Source organism: Cydia splendana, chromosome Z (genome assembly GCF_910591565.1).
Source record: "Cydia splendana chromosome Z, ilCydSple1.2, whole genome shotgun sequence".
NCBI lineage: Eukaryota > Metazoa > Arthropoda > Insecta > Lepidoptera > Tortricidae > Cydia > Cydia splendana.
Window position 1 is genome coordinate 47,669,814 of NC_085987.1, and position 18,701 is coordinate 47,688,514.

Below are 18,701 nucleotides of genomic sequence, written 5' to 3' on the forward strand. Positions count from 1 at the left end.
AAAAAGGTAACTATCTTGATGTGTCTTTTAATTGAAAAACACGTTTTAAAAATAAGTCACGGCAAATATGTAACAATTATGAATCTAATACGACCATTTATATTCTTCCGCTTTTTTTATTGCTTCTGCTTGTTATAAGTAATAGTATTTTTTTAAAGCGTTTTTCAATTAAAAGACATGTCAAGATCGCTTACTTTCTTTCTAATGCTAAAAAAACGAACTATAATATCATAAATGTGAAAGTTACTCCGCCTGTAAGTTACTTATTCGCGTTTAAGCCGCGGAACTGATTTATATGAAATGTGGGATGGAAATAGTTTGAGGCCCGGGGGAGGACATCTTAGGATACTTGTTATCAATCATCAGCATTCCACGCAGACGAAGTCGCGGGCAGAAGTTAGTGTTATTATATATATATATATTATAGTAGGCATATTTTGGCAGTTTTTTTTTTACCTAAAAGTCAATATAGTTAGGTACCACATAGAAGTTTACGAGTAAGAATTTGAAATGAATCAAGATACATTTAAGTTCGATTTGTTTTTCAAAAAACCTTATAACGCCAAGGCAGAAAGCTAAAGACAAAACAACCACATTACGAGAACGAAAGGAAAAAAGGAATTGCCGGCCGATGTAAACAGGCGAGCGAATCGAGGACATTTGTGACGTCCCATGGTCAAAGGTACCTTATGGTGGGTATGGAGTTATGCATATCCCAGTAATCTACATTAAATAAGCTATCGATAACACAAAATATCAACCTCCTAAGTTGTGTAGTTACAGAGATATTATTTTTTGAAAATAATGTTGTGAAATGAGCAACTTTACGATAGAGAAGTTTTAAGTTTAGCCACCTAAAAAACTATGTTCCTGAAGTAAGTTACATAGTTGACTACAAATAATAATACCTTAGACTCCTGAGATTAAAAAAATGTTGCGACTTGTTCTGTGCTACAAATAGAAACCTTTGATATCGACTGATTTATGTGTATACTAACCAATCTCTTGAAAATAAAGTCTTGTTTTATTTTCACGATTGATTGCAATGAGCTCTCAGGATTTAAATTTATCAATTAGAAAACGACACTGAGAGACAGTTTAAGCAGAAAAAAAATCCAATTTAGAGGTGAAAATGTAATTTCTGACTTTTTCATGTAATATCACAAAATTGAATATTTTTTAATTTTAATGTGACCCACAATAAATTTTTCTGAGCATTTCTGAACGAAATGGTCATTCAAATGAAATAAATCCTAAAACCACAACTAAATACTATATTTAACCTCTTATGCCACTTTAAACTTGCATAACAATAACGGTCTTTGCTCCATACATTTAAGAAAAGGTACCTTATGGAAATTAATTTAATAATACGCACTACAAAACGTCAATTACATTGAAGTTTATCTTTTATGAATTGAAAATGTTAATTTACATTAAACTGCCACAAATTGAATTAGTTCTTCGTCATGATAATCTTTAAAAAAACCGGATAGGACTCGCAGTCGGACTCACCCACCGAGGGTTCGATACTTTTTAGTATTTGTTGTTATAGCGGCAACAGAAATACATCATCTGTGAAAATTTCAACTGCCTAGCTATCACGGTTCATGAGATACAGCCTGGTGACAGACGGACGGACGGACGGACGGACGGACTGACGGACGGACGGACAGCGGAGTCTTAGTAATAGGGTCCCGTTTTTACCCTTTGGGTACGGAACCCTATAAAAACCAACAATTTGTATGTAAAGAAAAGGTAATACCTTGTGGTTAAGTTACATGATGAGGCATGTTGATAATGAAACAGTTAGGATAAACTAATAATATTCTGGGGTTAAGATGGTAGAAATCTTCTATTTCTTATCAATAATATATTTTGGTTGCCATTGAAGACAAGCGGCTTTGAGGTTCGATGACCTCAGATATTACCTATGGCAATGCGTCGGGTATTGGAATTTTTCAGCAAACCAATGGCAGATTTATTGCATGCGCCCAAACCAAATGAAGATGATTTTAGTTAAGAAAGATTTGACGAGAGTAACTTTGGTATAATAGCAGGCTACTAGGATTAGTAATGTCGGTCGATGTTCGGTTATAATATTTGCTAGGCCCCCCGACCAGAACTGAAATTATCAAATTAGTTTTTCAGAATGCTAATACAGTTCTCTACCAAACTTCTTTTCTCGTATTGACTAGTTCTTTTTGGGAATTTTCAATCACTTTTCCATAAGGTACCTTTTCTATTAAACTCTGAGACGACATTACTAGGCTTATAACTAACTTATAACAAAAATAAAAACAGGTAAACAAACGTTAAGCATCAAGGTTTCAGATCATACTATAAAAAAAAATTGAGCATTTTTTCACCTTTTTACAAAACGTTTAATATCTCCGAAACTAGAAACCCTCATAAGGTACCTTTTCCCGAGGAACGTCACATTTATTAACGTAGGTACTTGTCTGGCAATTCCTGTACCGACAAATTTTATTGATGACAACGTGATGCTTTGTAGTTTATTCTTATAATCATAAAAATATCCCGCATTAATTGAGAAAATAATTTAAAATATACCCTTTCCAAGCTGACGTCCGTGTATTGTACATGTGTTTGTATCTTTAAATAGAGCACACATTTATAAAGGGATGAAGATACTTCAATACCGAAAGCGCATGCTATCACGTCCATTGCACAACAGATTATAAAAATAGGCTTTGAGTAAAATAAATTAAAGCACAGTAATGCAAGTACGAAAGAGACATTTTTGTCAGAAATACACAAAAGCCGTGCGTTGTGTGCTCATGCCACATGTTCTAACACTGAACTGGCCGAGGGCGAACTTTACGTATAACGAGGCATTTTGATACGCATACGACGAAGTCACTACACAATTGCATATCAAATCCTTTGCGAGCAGACAGCAAACTAGAATATACATATGGCTAGCCACCAAAATTGGTGTGGGACGGATGTCCTTGTAGCTACTTGTTGCGACGCGACGAAATCGTGGAGTGAGCCACGCCTGCTTAAGCCCCTAATCTGTTGGTCAAAGGTTTCTTCTATGCGGCAGTTTACTACAGCTGCTGCCTCCGTCATGAGTGAATGGGAACAAGATATAACAAAACGTGTTATCTCCGCATGAGCTGTTACATGAATTTGAACTATTATAAACAGCACGGTAAAAATGCTTTTAAAAGGGCTTGTTCCCGTTCACTTATAACGGGGCTATCAGCAGTAGCAGTAGTAACCACTGCATAAAGGAAACAATACCTTTTTAACAGGCTAGGACAAGCCCGCCCGAAAGCTCGAAATTTTTTTTCTCTCCTATAGAAAATGGACCACCCAAATGTATGAAACAGCCAAATTTTTTTTTCGCGATTTCGGGGTTGGTCCCATAGTAAAAGTTGCTCAGTAGAATCTCAAAACCTCCCTGGCAACGGGAATTTATTAGCCACCCTGTATATTCTAGTTGTTTGTTAACTGTACCATCTCATGATTATACTATAACTGGACTAAGCGGTCGCGCTTATACTAAATTACTTAAATTAGTAGGTATATACGCATTTGTGCGGTGACCGTCGTGTTATATCGTCGGTTCACAATGTGGACCTTAACCCGTTACAACAAGGTTCACTAACGGTCAGCCAAGCGATGTTTCCTTACTTGTAGTGTAAGATCCGGCTCCGAGTACCACTGTAAATGTAACTACGGTTAGTCTACTGGTGTCCGCTACGTGGCGTAAGTATAACTAGTGTTATGTTTGTTGTGAACAGTGAGTTAAGGCTCATTTAGACGGTGCGAACTCGCATGCGAATTTAGTTACATTGCGGATTATTGGGGCGTATCACACTAGCGATTTGCGGGCGAGTTGAAAGCGAATCGAACGTGCAGCGAGTTCAACGTGTTCGCCGCGAGCGCATGACGATCTCGCCGTGCGCGTGCAACGATTTCGCTGGGTACTATACTAAGATACTGGAATTCATTGGAAATACGTTGCGCGCTCGCGGCGAGAACGTGACGCGGTCTCGGCGAACTCATTGCGCGCCCGCGGCAATCTCGCTGTGCGGTCGCCTCGCTCGCAATTCTGAACTCGCCCGAAAATCGCCAGTGTGATAACGCCCTTAAGGTTGTATCGGAAGCAGCCGACGGATCCAACACCGCATGTAATGTTCGAGTTCTAAATGAGCCTTTAGGCTGTTAACGAACAAATAATAAGACGTGCAAAGTGGAATTCATGAATAGCTCAATATTCTTGATAAATCAAAATGATGTGTAAGCTAAGAATAATGTCAGTGATATTTGTGAAGAGTCAAACGAACCTAGCTGAAGCCATAAAATACATACGCTCTCATTTTAAAACGACATGACATGTACAGTCAGCTGTAGAGAAAAGGTACCCCCGCCGCATAGTAATTTGTATGCAAAGGTGCTAAGCTAGTAGTATTGCTGATTGTACATTCAAGTAACATACATCCATGTCTGACGGTCTAGCATGAGTTGCGTTCTCGCGCGCGACTCCATACATCTAGCGCGACTTCAAGTATGAACTCGCGCGCGAGAACGCAACTTATGCTAGACCGCCTGGTATAAGTTCTCGTTACTAGAAGTTGTAATACAAAACTTGTCGCTCTATTTTCTTTTGAGTTTTACAATTTTTAGCAACAAAAACTAGTGTAAAACCTTAATTAGCAACATCATTAGGCTCATCTTTGAATTCTGTATGTTATACATATTGTAACTTACCTACGTAATAGTAGATTCATTACGATACCAAGTGCGAATTACCTTTTCGCACGTGTATTGTACAACGTTTTACAGTACATATGGCCCTTTATAATTTTGACATAGACACGTATTGTTCTTAATAGCGCCCTCGGGCGGTAAAGTAGCACCATATGTAATGTACTGTAAATGTTCCTGTCATTTGAACAAGTTGTTTTAATATGAGAGCGTAGCTCGGATTGTATGGCGGCGGCCAGTTTCATGCGACTTCACTGTAGGACTTCATTGTAAAGGGGCCCACAGATTACCAGTTCGCCGGAGACGATATCAGCCTGTCAGTTAAACGCACAAGGTGACAGTTCCGAAACACTGACAGGCTGATATCGTCCGGCGAGCTGGTAATCTGTGGGCCCCTTAAGATGCTACATATAAATGAATTAGTCTGATAACTTTATACGTCTTATTATTCCTTTGTCTATACTATACTGTTCAATTAGAGCGGCAATATTATATCATATATAGGTACAAGTCGTGTTCGCAAATTGTCAGTAAATAGTGGAACTTCTACTGTGTTTTAATGTATTTTTTCATCACACTCGCTTGTAAAAGGTGTTATTGCACGTAAGCGATGCGTCTCGTATATCCTAAATTTCGACCTAGGGCTGTAATCTACGTCAGCAATTAGGCAGAAGTTTAGTTTGATTTTTTTCCCGTTTTCCTCACAAGTGTGATGAAAAACTTTGTGTGTGCCACGGGAGGTATAGAAATTACGAACTCGTGTTAATGTAGACCTCGCCTTCGGGCTTCAATTCACACTCGTTCGTAAATTCTTGTTGACCGCACTTAATACACAATTTACCTATTTGTTTTAGTACCCCGGCTAGCGAACGCAAAGTCTTCTAGAAATCGATTTTCGCTCATGTCGTCTCGGATATGGGTGAATAAAGTGAATATGAAATTTTATAGAATAAAGTGATTGTGAAATTTTTGAACGTTTTCTAATAATTGTTAGACCAAGTATTGAAAATGTTACATTATGTTATATATTGTGATCTACTTACAAAGCCCTTTCATTTGCACATGGTATTTTTAAAAGAAATTAAAAAATGGTTAGTACTGCCGACTTTATGACGTCACAGCAACTACCCCCCCCCCCCCCCCCCCCCCCCCTCACTTTCGCGCTTGTCATCTCATATATTTGTGTTCAGGGCATTACCCTGAATGCATCGATACCATATTCAGCCTAGACCCCATAGACATATGAAGAGGTGCAAACTAGAGCCCTCTGACTGGGAGCGGAAGGCAGCGCAGCGGCCCGAATGGCGGTGCCTCATTAATGATCGACGTAGCGTTTTTGAGACTGAACGCCGCAGTGAGCTCGACAGAAAACGAGGTGAGCTTAAGGCTCGGCCGCCAACCTCAATATCCTACAACTATATTGGTGGTGTGCTGACGTGCCCAAAATGCGCTAGAGTATTTAGCAAGAATATAGGGTACGTGAGCCACCTAAGGGCGCACCAGAGAGTGGATCAGCTACACTCTAATAATACGAGTTAAAAATTGCGTACTCCAGAGCACACAGTCGCTGTGGCGGAAACCGGTCAGGAGAGCATCATCATCATCATCGCCATATTCACCCATATCTGAGACGACATGAACGAAAACTAACCTAAAGCCTGTGCGGCCGGGGTACTAAAGTTGGACAAGCAAATCTTGTCAGTAGAAAAAAGCGGGTTTAAAAAATGTAGATGCGAAGGGTTATCGTCGCATAGAAAATTTGAATTTCGCGCCTTTTTCTACTGACAAGATTTGGTTGATCAGCTATATTTGCCCAACTTGACAATATTTTTAATTAAAATGTCAAGTCGGTGAATGGCGTAGCCATACCTTCAACCAGTCTGTCGCTGGCCATGATAACTTCTAACCAATTATTGCAGAAACGACGATGGCAGTTCTATGCGCACAACGTTTAGTTGAGTGCGTGACCGTGGCTCCTTTTAACGGTGCTACTTACACTAATACAGTGTACGTATATCTACATATGTGGTTGTGTAAAAATTACTAAGGTGACAATTCTCGAACATGACATGACGATGTATGGTTAATTCGAGTATTTTTGACGTGATAACGTCTTATAAATCGATGAACATCGGTAGCATAATGCACGAAAAAGTGTCACGTTGTCCACAAAGATCTCCATGGTAACGTTGTGGACAGATCTCCATGGTAACGTTACGGCCACATTTTCTTATGACGTTATCACGCAAAATTATCGTCCGTAAACCGACTTTACAGACAACCATTTTTTTTATTCTTATGCTATTTGAGTCATTGAATTTGGATAAAAAGTCGTTATGAATAAATCATGGTCAGGGGTTTACAACCTTTATTAATTTACAAAACAAAAAATTACAATATTTTGTGGGAGAAAAGTGATGTTCTGGTGTGTACAGTCAGCAGCAAATAGACTGTGACAGCCAGTAACCAAATGTATCGTACCACACCTTTGTTACTATAGAAATGTGATATATTTGGCCATATTGGTCACTAACTATTTGATTATGACTGTGCATTAAATACATTTTTGGTTTAAAACTCCCGATAAAGATGAAGGAAATAAATGCGTATGAATGAAACATCCATATGAATTCAAAAACAGGTAAGAAGTAACAGTCAAAGAAAGTTTTAGTTTCGTGAATGTTACGGATTGATTATTTTAGTGACAATTGATAGATCGCTGGCCAGCAGAGCATTGTTGCAGCTATCGAGGCGGATCGTACAGTCGACGTCAAAGATATGTTTACATTTTTCGCCGTATTACAAAGGAGTAAGGTGCAAAATTGTAGACATATTTTTGATGTCGACTGTACATTTATAATGTACACCTAAATACTGCAATAATTTCGGAATAAGCGGAAAAGGTTGAAGTATATTAAATCAATTAAAAACTTTAATTTAAAACATAACAAAATCCGCGTAACTTTTTTTCTACAAAAAAAAAAACGGTTTTAAGTCAACTTTTCACAAAAACACATCAGAAATCTGCTGCTAAACCTCTGCTGTAAAACCAGAGCTCAGTCACGGGAATGGCTGGTTACAATTGGAATATAAATAGATCCGCATTTATTCCCTCATCCTGATTTATTCCACTACCTACATTGCCAATAGGTGGACACCCCTACTCTGCCACCAACTATATTATTTACATATACGTAAAATAATATGAACAGTTTGAAACACATACCTTCTGCCGCGGGCCGAGCCTCCTATTCAGATAGTTGGAAATACTTTTCATAATACTCTTCCGCCGTCTCTCTCTCGCCAGCTCTGGGTCTGAGAAAGAGGGGGTGACTTGCATTAAGGGGGGCGCGGGGCGGGGAGGCGGGGGCGGGATCTCAGGGGGCGGTGGTAAAGGTGGCGGGGTCGGTAAGGCAGGTGGCGGGGGGACAGGTGGAGGCACGTTCGAACAGGGCGATACTTTAGTTCTCCTCGTCGATTTCCTATTCAATCTAGGCCCGCTCCCTAACCGCTCTAAGACTAATCTTCTAACCACTTCTGTCTGTTCCTCTCTTTCTCTCTTTATCTCTTGGACTTTGTCTGTAGTGTTTAAAGGGGTGGGACTCACTGGCGACACGGAACCAGAGCTAAGCATCAATGACACTGATAGTTCTATGCTTCTAGATGGCGAATCCGTACTTCTTGAGTAGGATAAGTTGATGTTATCGCTCGCAGACCTGCAGATAGCCGGTGAATACACTCTTAAACATGGAGCGAAGTTGCTTGATTTGTAGATGGGTGCGTTTGGAGATTTTGGAGTTTCGGGCGCCAGCGGCGGAGACTCAGATTCTTCGTTTTTTGTCTCTAAAGGTGGCGATACGTCAGAGAGAGATAAGGAGTCTATCTTTATATCAGGAGATAGAGAGTCTTTGGTGCTATCTAATTCACTTTTTTCAGGTTTAGGCTCTTCGGCAGTAATTTCGACCTTAGGCTCTTCTAAAGGCTCCATTACAACAACTTCAGTCACAGCCGAAGTCGGTTTGAAGACCATTTCAAAACTTCTCTCAATGAAGTTCATTGATCTATCATTGCTGGGTGAATAATCAAAGTCATCTACCAATTCCATATACCCTTCGTTGCGGGGTGTCGCCGGGGTCTCAATAGAAGGATCCTGTTCTCCTTCATCGGCAAATTCAAAATGCTCTAAAGCGTTAGAATATACCACAGGTTCTGGGCTAGTTTTCCCGCAAACGTGTGAAGAGATCGTTGATATATTTTTAGCGTCGTGAACCGTTTTTAAACCGCTTAGTTTCCTTGGTTTATTTCTCTTATTGTCTTCTAGACATTCGTCTAAAACGGCGCTTTCTGCGGCCCAATCTGATAGCTCGGTTTCTGTTAAAGCTAACGTAGTTGCATCTCTACAAGATTCTGAGGATTCCGACTCGGCCGCGACGACTGTAGGGCCGGTCTCAGTCGCTGTGCCGGACGCTTTCTCCGTTTCGTCACTGTTAACTATAGTTAAACTGTCTAGTTGAATCAATTCCCCGCCCTCATCATGAACTTCAACTCTAGGTACGGATTTAGGGGCTGTTTCCGTGTGCGATGAATCTGACAATGAATCTGAATCCAATTCTTTTTCTTTCTCTTTTATTGTCTCTTCTCTCCACTCTTTTTTGACCTCTCTAGACAAGAGATCAACGGGAGCATCATAGCAGAGATTTTTAATGATATCTGGCATGGGTTGAGCCTTCTTGTCTTCTGTCTGGTAAGCAACTACTGGGCTTTGAGTGGTCGTGGCGGGGTGTAATAATTTTTGGAATTCCGTTATAGTGGATCTAAAGGCTTCAAATTTGGTGTCGAGTTGCGAAGTTGAATCTGATTTTCTGACAGCGGGAGGGGACGGTTCTCCTAGTAAGTATCTCCTCTTGAGTTCTAGAGCTCTTTTAGTGGCGAGTCCGCTAGCGGATTTAGTTTTGCTTAGAGGGTATTCTACAGGGGGCGGGGGTTCGGTGACGAGGATGGCGGGCGGGGTGGGTTGGGGCGCGGATTCCTCGGCGGCGAACTCGCTGTCGGTGGAGACCTCGGTGGCGGACGAGACGTCCTCGTCGCTGGAGGAGCTGTCCTCGGACTCCACCTGTGAGGGGAGCTTTATAATAAACTACGGCCCCGGAGCCTGCTTTTTAAGGCCATACAATCAAGGGAAGAGGTACCATGGCATGGCCATGATAAGGTCAAAAAGTTTGAAGACTTTGGATTCTAACTGGAACAGATCTGAGTAAAGTGTCGGTTTTGAGCCAAGTAGAGTCAGCAGTAAAATTTGCTAAGCGAGCGAGATGTTCGGTAGCTTAACTAATTTTATTGCTAACTGTATATATACCATTTTTTGACGTTAGAAATAACATAAATGTAAAAAAAAATCACAAAAGTAATAATAATAGTTTAGTAATGTGTAGCTACTCGAAACACTTTTTACGTAAATAGTACACTGATTCTGAACGTTTAGGAAAATAATTTTATTCCGTTTTTTATTTTAGAAAAAATTAAAAGGTACACTTTTTATAATAATTAAGTTAAATAATACAATACAATAATCTTAATAGTCAAATAATGTGTGTCTTTCAACAAAATATACCAAATTTACTGAATACGATCTAGCTTTTATTCCAAATACCTTTTATTTATGGTACTAGATGCCTTCAGCGAATTCAATGAAAATAAATAAATGAATTTAAGTATGATTTTAGCTGAAAACATCAAGCCATTTTAATTATTTTACATTCTTAAATAGCAAACAAGGCAATAAAGATCAATTTCCTTTACGCTACGCTTTAGTTAACTATGAATTTATCATAAACAGCGTCAAAGGAAAATGAGGTTTATTCGATAGAAAAGTGCGCCGCAGGCATCCACACTAACTTACCGCCCTTCGTGATGGCTAACCGTTTGTACTAAAATCAAACTCTCGCTGCACGCTAATACGACATATGTAGTGCATAATTGTTTTGCTTCGTATTTTTTCGGGAACGTTCGTATTTGTCATGCTACTTCAGTGAACGTCAGTACTTTTTGTAACGTGACTGAGCGAAATAGCAAGACGCATTCGTACGTTTCCGAATACGAAGGAATATAATCATGCACTACATCTGTACTCGAACCTAGTGTGCTACTCTCTGTCATACTTACCTAAGGCGGCTAGCTGTGACACGAGAGCACACTACGAATTCGCGTGCAGTGAGTGTTTTATTTTACTATAGATCCAATATCGCTTGAACACATTCCCAATATTCCCTCAATCTTCTATAAGCTTTCAGCGAAATGTCAAGCGATTTCGAACCAAACCGACCCGTATAATACATAAATACAGTAAGTGTTATAAAAACTCAAAACAGCGTTATTTACACATATATAAACATATATACATCGGTGCTTGTACATACATATTTATATTGGGAAGCAGTTATTCGGCAAAAATATATATAACAAAATAAACAACACATAAAGCGCCATCAGTTGTTTTAAAAACTTGAGGTTTTTACACCCAAAAAAAAATTATTATAGGAAATCTTAGTTAGCGAGCTCCGAATGTCTTTTTTAATGTTGCTTTTACAATGTTCGAAATTCAGGAATGTTATATCTATTTCAGAATAGAGAACGAACAATTGTTTTTTTTATGAAAATGTGACTATGATTTTCGCACACTTTTGATAGGTACAGTCAACAACAGAGCTATGAATACAGGCAAAGTGTCAAAAATACGTATACAGTACTTTATTGCCTGTACATTAAGGTCGTGTATACATATTTTTGGCACTTTGCCTGTATTCATAGCTCTGTTGTTGACTGTACCTACCATTTTTAAATTACATACTTAAATTTGTATATCAACGGCGACATAAAGGTTAAAATGAGTTCATAAAGAGTGTAAAGAGTCCAACAAAAAAAGAATAAAATAATTCTTATTTGACGTAAAAAACAACATTAAAAACAAAAATAAGACGCACACTAACAGAACAGGGTCGCAAGGCTCAAAACATCAAGTCTCCGGGACGGTAGTTAGTGTGGGCACACTACACCCACCGCGGCCGCCGCCCGTGTTAGCCCAGCGCGTACGGATGATACGGCGCAAAATGCACCTTGACGTGGTCGGATTAGAGTCTCATTTCGGACGCTTGTAAGCGAATAGGGTGGCTAAAAGATGGAATCGTAATTTTTTTGGAATGCTACTGTGTCGTAATAATGATCATGATCTATTTTTTGGAATGCGTCTGGTGTGTCGTAATCATTTCGTTTTTTATTCATTTAATCAAAATGTAGAGTGCCACTATACAGGGTGATCAATCCAAATGGGTCGGTATGGAGACGTCAGAAACTACGAGAGATAGCGAAATCTGTTCTTAGGAATCATGGCGTCGATTTTAGGATTAATAATAATGACATTCAAACTCAAACTTTTTTTTTAACTCTCATACATAACCGGGAATCGAACCTGGTCAATATTCTTTATGTAATTGTGTATAGTATTTGTTTGTACAATTGATCCTGAAAGTATAAGGACCAAATTTTGCTGTGAAATGCCCACAATTTAAATAATTTGCAAAATGTTATCACTAATATGAATCGGTCATCATTATGAATCATAGATTATCATATATGATAGAGACGCGCATCACAGTCATATGCTGTTGAGATAGCAACTGCTTGTAGAGATACCATCTCAAGGCAAAGTAGAACCTTGTCAGTCTATACAGGATGGCTAAAATATAACCGCATGCCCGTTGCCAGGGACGATTTGGGATTATACTGAGCAACTTTTACTATGAAACCAACCCCGAAATCGCGAAAAAGAAAACCCCCCATAGAAAAAGGACCAGCCAAAATGTATGAAACAGCCACATTTGTTTTTCGCGATTTCGGGGTTGGTCCCATAGTAAAAGTTGCTCAGTATAATCACAAAACCTCCCTAGCAACGGGAATGCGGTTATTTTTAGCCACCCGGTATAGACTTATGGGTTCTTAAAGAAACCGGACAACTGCGAGTCGGACTCTTCTCCTATTTTTTTTAGTTCTATCCTATTTATTATATAGAAATTGTCAAAAAATACCTGCTCTCTACGTTTTATAGGTAATCATTATCTGGTGCTTTATTTCGTCCATGGTATTAAATGATTAATTTTAAATTCCGGAAACATCCCTTTTGACCACGTATCGCATACCGTCCACAGGCATATTTATAGTGAGTGTATGTATGTAATTAATAGATGGATGAATGCCTATAGGGCGGCGGCACACGGACGACTGTCGACGCACCTCTCCTCCGCCTCAGTGGGCAAGCCGGGCAGGGGCTAGCTACCCCCTTATAGAAAAAAATGTTTTACACCTATTGTCGGCCGATCTTATAATAAGTTCTACTACTCCACTTATAGAAAAAAAAATAGTTTTAGACCTATTCAGCGATAACACAAATACTGTTTAACAGCGATAAGACCGCCTGTTGCTACTTTTTATTTTTAATGTATTACTTTTTAATGTAGGTATACATTGTAATTCTGTATTTAGATTAACTTTGGGTGCAATCAAAAATATTTGCGAACGTTTAGCAAACTACCCACTTTTAGAAACAAAAAAGTTTTAGTACTAGGTACTATAGAAATTGGATTGTTTTAAAATTATGCAAATGATTATTTTTTCGCTAAAAAAATTTTATTTTCGGAACAGGAAAGCTTATAACTCCTTAACAACATTAAAGATTTTTTCTATATTTTACTTTGGTATATTTTTTATTTCTCTATTTATTTTGAGATTCTTAAATTCATAATACAGTCATATATTATAATTGTTGCGGATGGAGCTTCATTTAGTATTATTTTGCAACGTTTTTAACTTTTCTTTTCTTTCTTGCTATTTAACTATTATCAAATCTTTTCAGTTTATAATATATGTTTAATGCTTTAACGTTATTCTTCTAAAAGAATAATTAAAAGCACTATGTAGGATTCTTTGAAACAATTCAACTTTATAATTCCGATATAATTATGCTCAATAAAGCTATTATGCACATATTATTTATAGGTGGTATATTGTATAAATTTGAAACAAAGACTTGTTATTTATTAATTAATGAGATACTTTGTGTGAGACAAGCACTTTTTTCCTATACAGGGTGATTCATGAGACGTGAGCAGGACTAATCCTGCACACTCAGTAACTGATAATTGATTGATCACCGTCGTATTTAAGTGAAACAACCACACTTTTTCCTATTTTTTTACTTTTTGGTGAGGGCAGATTTAATTCTCTACAATCATGGTCACCATACAAGATCTAATTAATAAACATAAAACCTCTTTAACCGTAATGACAGCATTTTGATTACAAAGAAAATAAACTGTCAAACTTGAGTGAGATAAGAGTTGTCAAAAGTAACCCGACCGTGATGACATTCAATTTGACATAGAATATCGGTAGTTTAGTATTCTAATTTTAGGGTGACCATGCCTGTCGTAAATAAATTAATAACTTTTTATTCAACACTACTAGAAAATTAACGTTAACCTCACTAATACTGATACGAAGCAGTTGCTTATAATTTACGAAATGCGCAGTGTTAGTTCTGCTCACGTCTCCTGAATCACCCTGTATATTCATTAGTTTACAGTAAGTATTTTTTGTTCTTTAGTCTTTTGAAGCTTATAACTTTATTTATTTTAATTTGTATGATTCTTGATAATTCCTACATATTTGTAAATGTTGGCTGTTTGAAACCGATTATTTTTTCAGCGTAGGTTTTTAGTTATACCTATTGTATTTTAACTTAGCCATTTTTTATCAGTAAGTCTTATCGATTATTGTGTATACTTTTGATAGATATTTTCACATTGATAACCTAAATGTATTTAATAATGACTGAAACAGATTACGGTAGGTACCTATAATTTTTATAGTTAGGTACCTACCTATTTTTTTTATCAGGAGCTCTATTTTATTGTCTATAAATTGGAATATTATTTATTACACTTAATATTATTTTTAAATCTTATTTAACATATTTAAACATGTTAGAAATAGACTACGTTAACACTTTTATGATGTTTTTTTTTTTATTTTAGATATTAAATTTAGATTATCTATTTCCACGGTTTTTTTCCACTGTAAAGCCCTATCAACCCCCTCCCCCCACCCCTGCCCGGTCACGCGACGGCGCAGCGCGGTACCTCGCTGCTGTCGGTGGGGGGGCGCGCGTCGGCAGGCACCTCGCGGCGGCGCGCCTCGCGCGCCAGGCGCATGCGCGAACACGACTCGCCGCCGGATGACTCGGCGCCTGGAACGGAGGTTCGGAATGAATACACCGTTCACATCATTCCGGTCCACTGATCTAAACCACTGCTGGACTGGTTCATATCGTTTACATTAATTCCAGTCACTTTCATCATCCAGTGAATTTATTCTGAGCGAAGTAGAAACATCAATAGCTAAACTCAAACTGAAAGCTTGTGGTGGAGATGGTCTTAGCGCACAAATGCTCAAGCGCCTAGGTTCAGACGGTAACAAAATACTGTGCAACATCTGCCAAAAGGTATGGAGAACCGGTTGCTGGCCTGAAGATAGGATTGAATCTACTATTGTCCCCCTGCACAAGAAAGGATCCTCTCTCAAATGCGAAAACTACAGAACTATTTCTCTCATATCGCACGCTGGCAAAGTTCTCTTTCATATAATTAACAGGAAGCTCGAGCACTTTATTAAAAATCAAATCGCGAAGGAACAAGCTGGGTTTGTAAAGTGCAAAGGGACACGCAAGCAAATAATGAACATAAGGCAGCTCATAGAGAAATGCAGAGAATTTTGCGTACCGGTAACGCTCTGTTTTATCGATTACGCAAAAGCCTTCGACTGCATTAGCTGGTCTAAAATGTTCAAAGTTATGAAGGAAATGGGTATTCCCGAACATCTAACTTTCCTTGTGCAGAACCTCTACTTGGATGGTAGCTCCAATGTTCGGATAGATGACGCAGGGTCGATGCCCTTCAAGCCGAAGAGAGGAGTCAGGCAAGGATGTATATTGTCTCCGCACCTGTTCAACCTTGTTGGAGAGCATATTATGCGCCGTGTACTCGATGGCTGGAGCGGAGGGATAAAGATCGGTGGCCGTGTAATCAACAACTTGGGTTTTGCCGATGACACGACCATTATTGCTTCCAGTGAGTCAGAACTCTCCGAATTGTTGCACAGGGTAGAGAAAATTAGCGCAGTACGGGCTTCTCATAAACCGAAGTTGTGAGGCGTGGACAAATAGCCAAATCTGCAGTTAAGCGACTAGAGAAAATATGGAAAAACCGTAACATCAAACGCGGCACAAAAGTACGACTCATGCGCACACTTATTTTTTCCATATTTCTCTATGTGGAAAATGTTAGGCATATCCTGGACAGCGCGTCGGACTAATGTGTCTATATTCTGCAGGAGCTCAAGATCCAGACTCGTCTTTATGCTATTTGCCGTGGGAGAATGCTTGGCTTTTTTGGGCACTTGGCCCGGCGTGAACCTTATAGCCTGGAAAAGGCTCTGCTAGTTGGGCCTGTTGAAGGCCATCGAAAACAGGGAGGGATACCCACACACTGGTTCAACGCCATTCAAGAGGTTACACGCGAGGGGTTCCAGGGTTCCTTAAGGAAGGCAATGAATCGGCCAGGATGGAGAGCCCTACAGCACAGAGCGACTTATGGTGGTCACGACCCTCAGACATGAGGATTCGCCTAGGAAGAAATATGTATATGCAATTTTACCCCAGAGTAATAGGCCGCAACAAAAAATTAGGTAAACAGAGTCAAAGTAGAATAACTTAGAATCAGCTCCTGTAGAGTTCAATACGAGTAAGTGCATAGGGAAGGGCTCCATATCTCTCATCTGATCCTAACCTAAGGCTAAATTGTAACTTACCCTCGGGTCCTGTGGACAGGTCGTCGTACCCGGACGAGTCGTCCGAGTATAACGCCGGACGGATGTGCGGTAACGCGTCCGGGGAGCGCCCGCCGGACCGGTCCGACGCCGCATCCGTATACTCGTCCGAGCTCGACTCGTCTTCGTCGCTGTTGGATTAAATATTTTATGTTAGTAAGAACAATACTCAAAAGACTATTTTTTGTAGTGTCCTAACATTTTGTAAGGTAAAAACTGCCTTCAGCTTTGCCCCTAATTACTACCCAATAACGCATTATACCATGATCTTGGCCAAAGTAACCTAATGTAAAAAATTTACTTTTGGTTGGGCATATATATATATTTATCTCTCTCTAACCTCAGACCGGGGGCGGCGCTCGTCTCACTCTGCAGACAGTTGCGGTCGGTCCACTCGTCCTCGTCTATCTCCCTCGCTCCATCTGACAGCTCGATGCTGATCCGCTCGGGGGTGGGGGTGGGGGGCTCGGGGGCGGCGCCCGCGTGCCGGAGGCACACTAGGCGGCTGCCGTAGCGCTCCATTGCGTAACTCCTGTAGAGAAATAATCGATGAATGAATATTATAGAACAATCTTACACAAATAGCAATAACTCCATAAACAAAAAAAGAATTACTAAAATCGGACGGTGTCCACGTGAGTTGTCACAGCGTGGAGCAGTCAGCTGAGACTTGTTTACCTTCAAATTGCACTAACGGTAAATTATGTTACTTTGCGTATTTAAGCACTTATCACTTACTGTTCAAGTCCTTGTTACTTAAACTTAATCCTATGATTGTCTGTTTGTCACATGCACAAAAACAAAAACATTACACAAATAAATGAAATAAACTTAAGGAACACTCTTCCCGTGTTGCCGTGTCAGATTTAAATGTTTATAGTTTTTGTGTTCGTAATTGTTCACAGTAGATAACACTTCACGTTCGTAGTTACATTTCACATTGAATTCTAATCAGGCTTTTACAGTGAAATATCGCTTCTAGCTATTTTTAAATAAATGAACACACGGAGGCGAACTTAACCCTGGCAGTGGCGCCATCTCTCTCGTGGCAGTGGCGCAATCATTTTTAAGTGTCCTTATTTATTGTTTTTTTTGACTGTGTACGTAATTTTAATTATTTTAATTTAATATCGATCATTTGTTATCTGCAATAAAGAATTGAATATGAATATGAAAAAAATGTTTTCGTAAGGCACATGTGTACTTAAGTAACTTTAAATGTGTAATTTTTAGTGTGTAAGTGATTATTTCAGTTGTTAAAGACTTCCTCGGGGTAATTTTTTCAGTAGGTATCTAGGTATGTGATGATGATGATGTCCTCCCAGACGTATCCGTCGACGGCGACATCCTGACAAATCAAAAAGGGTCTTAACACTCTTAACTATTACGTGCGTGGGCGCGAGCGTGGCTCGCAAATCCAAATTTGGTCTTGAAAGTGCGGCAACACAAAACACAGTAAAGCTGCCCAGACGCGTTGTATGTGTAATTGTAGGAGGGCTTGGGCCGAGTTTTTCGGAGCTGGCGTTTGGCGTCAAGATCTTCAAGTCGGGTGTGTTCGAAGTTATCAAGTCCCGTATTGACAGCAGTTCGCCAGTCCGATCTCCGAGATGCAAGCTCCTCCCACGACTCGCATGATATGCCGGTGGCCAAAAGGTGGCGTTTTAAGACATCCCTGTAGCGCAGGTACTGCCCACCAGCCTTGCGTTTACCTGAGGCTAGCTCAGAGTAAAATACTGCTTTGGGCAGTCTCGATGGTGCCATACGTACAAGGTGTCCACACCAACGCAATTGGCCTTTTATGAGCAGACATTCCATACCCGGCATGCCCGTCCGGCGAAGAACCTCCGAGTTCGGAACACGATCCTGCCACTTCAACCGCAGTATTGCTCGGAGACATCGTAAATGGAATGTGTCTAGACGTTTTATGTCCCCCTTGTATAGACACCATGTCTCCGAAGCATAGAGCAACAGAGGTAGAATAATTCTAAATAATTCTACCATCTAGGTATGTAATAGGATTGAATTGG

The 18,701-nt window shown here is 39.6% G+C and overlaps 1 protein-coding gene across 1 annotated transcript in view; it reads right to left on the reverse strand.

Annotated features, from left to right (window-relative positions):
* The window catches only part of LOC134804034 (F-actin-monooxygenase Mical-like), a 137,498-nt gene that overhangs the window by 10,387 nt on the left and 108,410 nt on the right, over positions 1-18,701 (reverse strand). The window contains exons 21-25 of the mRNA XM_063776904.1: positions 17,015-17,206; positions 16,657-16,805; positions 14,931-15,037; positions 7,967-9,853; positions 3,664-3,693 (exon numbers count right to left, since the gene is read on the reverse strand). Coding sequence (XP_063632974.1) covers positions 3,664-3,693; positions 7,967-9,853; positions 14,931-15,037; positions 16,657-16,805; positions 17,015-17,206 — 2,365 coding nt within the window. The remainder of the gene's footprint in view (positions 1-3,663; positions 3,694-7,966; positions 9,854-14,930; positions 15,038-16,656; positions 16,806-17,014; positions 17,207-18,701) is intronic.